This window comes from Ostrea edulis, chromosome 7, assembly GCF_947568905.1.
Source record: "Ostrea edulis chromosome 7, xbOstEdul1.1, whole genome shotgun sequence".
NCBI classification, from domain to species: Eukaryota; Metazoa; Mollusca; class Bivalvia; order Ostreida; family Ostreidae; genus Ostrea; species Ostrea edulis.
The window spans coordinates 44,158,870-44,164,693 of NC_079170.1; the positions used below are offsets into that span (position 1 = coordinate 44,158,870).

The following is a 5,824-nucleotide window of genomic DNA, read 5'->3' on the forward strand; positions in this document are numbered from 1 at the left end:
CTGCTATTGTTTGATGAGCAGTGGGATATTCAAATCGGAAAAGATGTAATCAAAACAAGAAGTAGTTTGAAGTATTGCATATGTTCTAATTATAAACATTGTAAGGATTATCTAGCAGTTAGATATATGAATAATTTCAAACTTACCGGTTAACAAACCTAATAGAAGTAAAACTCCCAGCATATGATTCATTTTCAATTGCTCTGGGTTTTAAAAAAAGTCCGTGTTGATATTATGTAGGGTTATTTAAATGACGGTAAATTATAATATGCATCACATTATAATTCACCAGATCTACCTTCAGTTCTGATTGTTTATTGAACAAAACACGGCAGGCGAATGACACTTAGCTTGTGTAATCAAGCAGAGGGAACTTGTGAACCGCTTAATAATTTTGTTGTTGCCAATCAATAATACCAAGTATCTCACAAAGAATGACGTATGGATCACATACCAAACAATGCATCTCTGGAAGCCTTCCCGACCCAATTCTTATTTTTGAATCAGCGTTCAATATTTAGTTCCAACAACTAGTACATGCACACTCTGGTTCTTTAAAGAAATTGACACAATGCATATGCATATCAAACGTATTTTGTACCTACATGTACCTCCGAGAGTCGTAATGATCGATAACGAATTTCAAAGTCTGACTTTGTTTTTACATGTAACTAACTTTCAGGGACGTATAGAAATAGCGAAAACACAGGGTAATATGTACATGTATACTCGGCAAAATTATTTATTGTTTACTATACCCTCCATAATATAAACAAACTGATTTTTTATATCTTTTATAATATATACATGCTTTTGGTTAAAAAACCTTTTTGTACGTTTATCAATTGTTCGGATTGTTCCAATATTCAGTGACAAAAAGCAACCTGCGAAATACCAGAGTTCAATAACATTTTTGGATATATGTATGCCAAGACTTGAAGTAGAGAGGTCACTTGCGTGTCACAATTCCTTCCTCGAGAAATGAAAACAATAAAAGAGCAAGCGTTTATTAGACAAGACATGATGAATACATGACATCTGGCAGTGGTATAGAAATCTTTCATGTTTTAACATTTCGATCCTAGTACCTTTGTAATGTAGGATTTCTTCCCGCTTGAAAGTATGTGACTTGGTCCTACAGTAGTCATTTAAGGACCATGAGTTTAATCAATCTTTGATTTCTCTGAAATTTCGCAAGTTTACATGTTGACATAACCGTTTTAGGATAGTCCTCTACACAACCCTTTTCTGTTTTGAATGACATATTTATAAACTAAAATAACAAAAGCCTAGAATTGAAATTCACTTTTCCAATAGTGATTACTACTTTAAAATATGACGCCATAAAGTTTATGATTTTTTTAAATTTAGAAATCATTTAAGTAGATAGCAAGGGTCACGTGTGTCAATCAAAGGTAGATTATTTAGTCTATACATGTAATGGTTAAGATATGTCGATCTTACATATATCAATGCGTGTCAAACACGTGTTGAATTTGGCGATTTTGATTATAGTGATAAATTCGTATGTTAAAAAAATATAATCCAATACTAAATTTTTTGTTAGTTGTGGATACCCTGCATGTCTAACAACATTGTATTGGTCATTTATGTATTTCCAAATTACAGACAAAATGGGGATCAAATTAAAGTATTTTCAAATCTTTCCCGCAAAGTCAGCGACTGCCACGTACATACATGTGTGTATTATGATGTGAGTGGCATACATTGTAGCTGTTTGGTTTTCATATTTGTTTTTTTTTTAAACTTTGTTCTGAGTAAGAGACAGTGTATGTACATGTACCCCTCTCTCTCTCTCTCTCTCTCTCTCTCTCTCTCTCTCTCTCTCTCTCTGACGATTTTTGAGTCTTGTGGCATGATTTTATTTTTAAAATCATAACATCAGTAGTATTCAATAAATCATATTACAAATATATCTGTAGGTGGAATAGTAGTAGTTATTGCTATGAGCAACTCTATGAATATATCAGTTGATACACAGTTATCAACAGGTCGTGTTGTGCAGTTTGAAAGACCGGTGATACTCTTATTTCCACATCTGCATTAAAAGCAAATCGTCAATCCAGCTTTCTCCTATTTCGCTTCAGTACCCGAAGGCCGATGGTACGCCATCTAGACAAAAAAAAAAAAAAAAGATAAGAAAGAAAATGTCATCAAATGTGTGAAGTCAACTGCTTTTACTCAGCATCTAATTTTTTCACCATTGAATGAAGTTTTCTTGAAATATACATGGAGAGTGAAGATAACGATCAGTGATCAACCTCAGTAACCCATAAAGAATACAAAACCAAGAGTAGGACAACAATGAACCCCTATATGGATCAGGCGCCTAGGAGGAGTAAGCGTTTCCTGCTGACCGGTCACACCCGCCGTGAGCCTTGTATCTCGATCACATAAACAGAATAATCCGAAGTCAAAATGAATATGCAAAGAACGGCCCAACAATTGGTATGAAAGACGTCAGACAACATTCGACCCCATGACAGATTGCATTTGCTAATAAGATCATTCTAACGACCATAGAATTTTGCCAAATACTGACGTGAAACAAGTATTTGACTTATTTTGTATTGACTCCTATTGGATGAGTTTCCGGTTCCTCCTTGGTAATGTTTGTTTCCGTTCAATAACAAACCCGACTTCTAAAATCTCAATTCATATTCATCAAGTGTCAATACATCTATTCGTCTTACTTGTCTTTTACCTATTTTACTGATACCAATAAAATAGATTGGAAAACAAATTCTCACAACTTAGTAGTTCCTTGCCTAAGCGATGTGATTAATACATGTGTATTCAAACTAAATACGACATACGGACCAAACCATACAACACTATGAGCATATTTTAATATAATATATAACATGGTATATAGACTGATTTGTGTAAGAATGCTACATATTTTCATTGCAATCATTTTTCATGATCGAAAACGCAACTTTTACAGAAAATAATTTCAACATTATATAAGATTTATAGTAATAGTATTCTGCATTCTTTTATCTCCTTAAAATACGCCCCTGTTTTAGTCACATACTTACTCGGAACTAGATTTGCACGGGGTTGGTAGGTCCTGTTCGTGGAGAAAATGAAGCCCCCGTCGCCGGGACGGACGTTCTTTTGTCGTTTGTTGTATATACTGAGCGACGCACAGATTGTAATCCCAATGATGATCGCAAGGCCGACTACTCCTCCAATAACAATCCCAATAATAGGCCCAATGTCAGGGTCTGTGTCGCTAGAGAGAGAGGGGAAAAAAACAAGAGCGTTTTATGTTAATGTCCAGCAACAGTCCACCTGAGAATCATGCAGCATGGGAAATATGTAACCAACATACAAAGAGCCTACAGATGAGGGTTTTTTAATGTTATTTTAGTAATGCAGGTGGAGATCACAACAATTGTAATAATTTGTTACATACAGTTTGTGCACGATAATAATAAACAGATAATTGTTTGCTAATTGGAAAATACGGAGTCATCAGCCTTTTATGTTATTTCTAAGAGAAAACCATATGAGTGAAAAAATTTCGAGCTAATAAAACCGATCAACCAACCGACCGACCAACCAAACAACCGATCAAACAACCAACTAACCAACCAGTCAACCAGCTAATTAACCCACCAACAAACTTACAGGCCATGATTACTACTTACCACTTGTTTTCACAGTAATAGTTGAAATAGTTCATGCTGTAGTAACAGTATTTGCCTATGCTTTCATGACTGCACTCGGTTTTACCTGCAGAAAACAGAAACATTTACTGTTAATTCCATCCTCCCGACTTTTGTCGACAATGTAAGAGTCCCCAGGTGGCATACAACCCATACAAATATGGAAATATTTGTCGATTGTAAACGTAAGTACCATGAAATAAGTTACAAGGATAGGTAGTACACGAAGCTAACATGTTTGTCCCTCAGTTACCCCCCCCCCCAACATACACACACAGTATGGTCTCTGTTTTTTCACGACGTGTATAGGTACATATGCGAGATTATATTCTCATTAATAATAAACGAAAATGTATATTAAGTTAGTTATATCGTTATTTGTGTGAATTACGTTAAACCCATTAAAATGCAAATGATCAGATTTGCTGAGAATAAAATTCTAATTTTGAAAGCTTGTGCGTTTTCTTCCATGTCTTTAATATTTTCTACGGACATCTATTGTATTTTTTTTATAAGATTGAGAAATATGGTGATTCGATACATCGTACATGATTTTGTTCAAATATTGCATGCCAATGTCTAAAATATTTACATGCACCAGGGCTCATGGATGAAGAATTAGAAGAAAAGCACTTTTCAATAGTTATGGTTCAGTTAAAAACCCATTACATACATATGCATATTGATATCTTACATAACGAGTGAAAATGGACACACATTAATTACTGCCGACGATAGTATGTGCACCTAAATTTATCAATCCTGCTGAGCATTTATGTCAACAATATCATAAGGCGAAGTATATATTTCATCGAACAGAAATTCACTCATTTCAGTATAATGTACGTGTAAACATCTCCATATATGTCGTCAATTCACACGGACAATGTTATCTATCTGCTTTTTTATGCTATAATATATAACCCTTCAGCACTTTTATCTACGATCTATTTTCAAATTTCAATGTTTACAAAATTCGAATAATATTATTAAATTTCATTACTAATGTGAACATAAGGATTTATCTTACCCATAAACAAGGCAATCGTGCATACTCCAAGAAGGAATGACCAAACCGCCATGATCTATTTTCAAACATTCGGCAATGAGTCGTTCATCTTCAAACAATACAGAACTTATAAACCAGAATTATTCAACCTAGTCGACTGAACACTATGAATGTGGACATCAGAAGCGCCTGCCAAACCGATCGATAATCAATCTTGTTCAGGGCGTTTAAATAGACCGCATTATTATACAGTTGTACATGTATATACTGTGCTTCGTTGTATGGATAATCCACGCATGATATGCACTAATTTGTTTCAGTCTAGCGTCAAGATAAAACAAAAACCAACAACGTTTTTCTTTTTTTTAAGGGATAAGAAGCATCAGTTCCCTTACTTCCTCTTACATTTTACATAATATCCAAATGACGATTGGTGATGATCTACAGATTTCAGAATTTTCTTTTTCACCCTAAACGGCAAAAGGGGCGGAACGACAACGAACAAAAATCTTGGCTTTCTTCCATAACTCCCTTTCAAATCAATTTGTTTGTCAAGTTATGGATTTATTCTTTATTACCGTCTTCCTTGGAAGACGGTATACAGAGTTGAAGTGTTTTACAGTCTTCGGACTTTGCACTTCCTCTCTTTTTCAGGGCCGTAAATTACATGGAGGCGGAGGAGGCAGCTGCCTCCTCCAACTTTTGAGCCAAAAAAAATTAAAATTTAAAGTTCATTAGAATTTATGTTGTTTCCAATAACCAAGAACATGATACCTCCCTTAAAAAGCATTCCAAATCTTTCTTTTAGAATGAGTTAGTCAAGTAACATCTTAGAAGGCCCTAGAATCAAGGATTTTGCACGAAACGTGTTCAGTGTGCACAAAACCCCCGCCTAATTTCCTGCCTCCTCCAAATTGAAGGTTAATTTACGGCCCTGCTTTTTTATTGGTAGAAAGTGCATGAAGTGAAAATTTTCAATTATTTCATTGGTTGAAATGCTCAAGGCAAGGGAGATAATTTTCTGGTATTCTAATTTTCGTACGACTTAACAATTTTTCAAGATTTTCAATCTTAAAAAAATCGACAAAACGAACAAAAGAAAAATGCAATTCATGAAATT

The 5,824-nt window shown here is 34.6% G+C and overlaps 1 protein-coding gene across 1 annotated transcript; it reads right to left on the reverse strand.

Annotated features, from left to right (window-relative positions):
* Positions 1 to 1,859: 1,859 nt before the first annotated feature.
* Positions 1,860 to 5,240, reverse strand: LOC125656954 (uncharacterized). The gene is made up of 4 exons (XM_048887568.2): positions 4,726 to 5,240; positions 3,678 to 3,762; positions 3,063 to 3,259; positions 1,860 to 2,133 (listed from the first exon to the last, which is right to left on the reverse strand). The coding sequence occupies exons 1-4, from the start codon at positions 4,775 to 4,777 to the stop codon at positions 2,105 to 2,107; spliced, it is 363 nt and encodes a 120-aa protein (XP_048743525.2). The 5' UTR covers positions 4,778 to 5,240; the 3' UTR covers positions 1,860 to 2,104.
* Between the last annotated feature and the right edge of the window lie 584 nt (positions 5,241 to 5,824).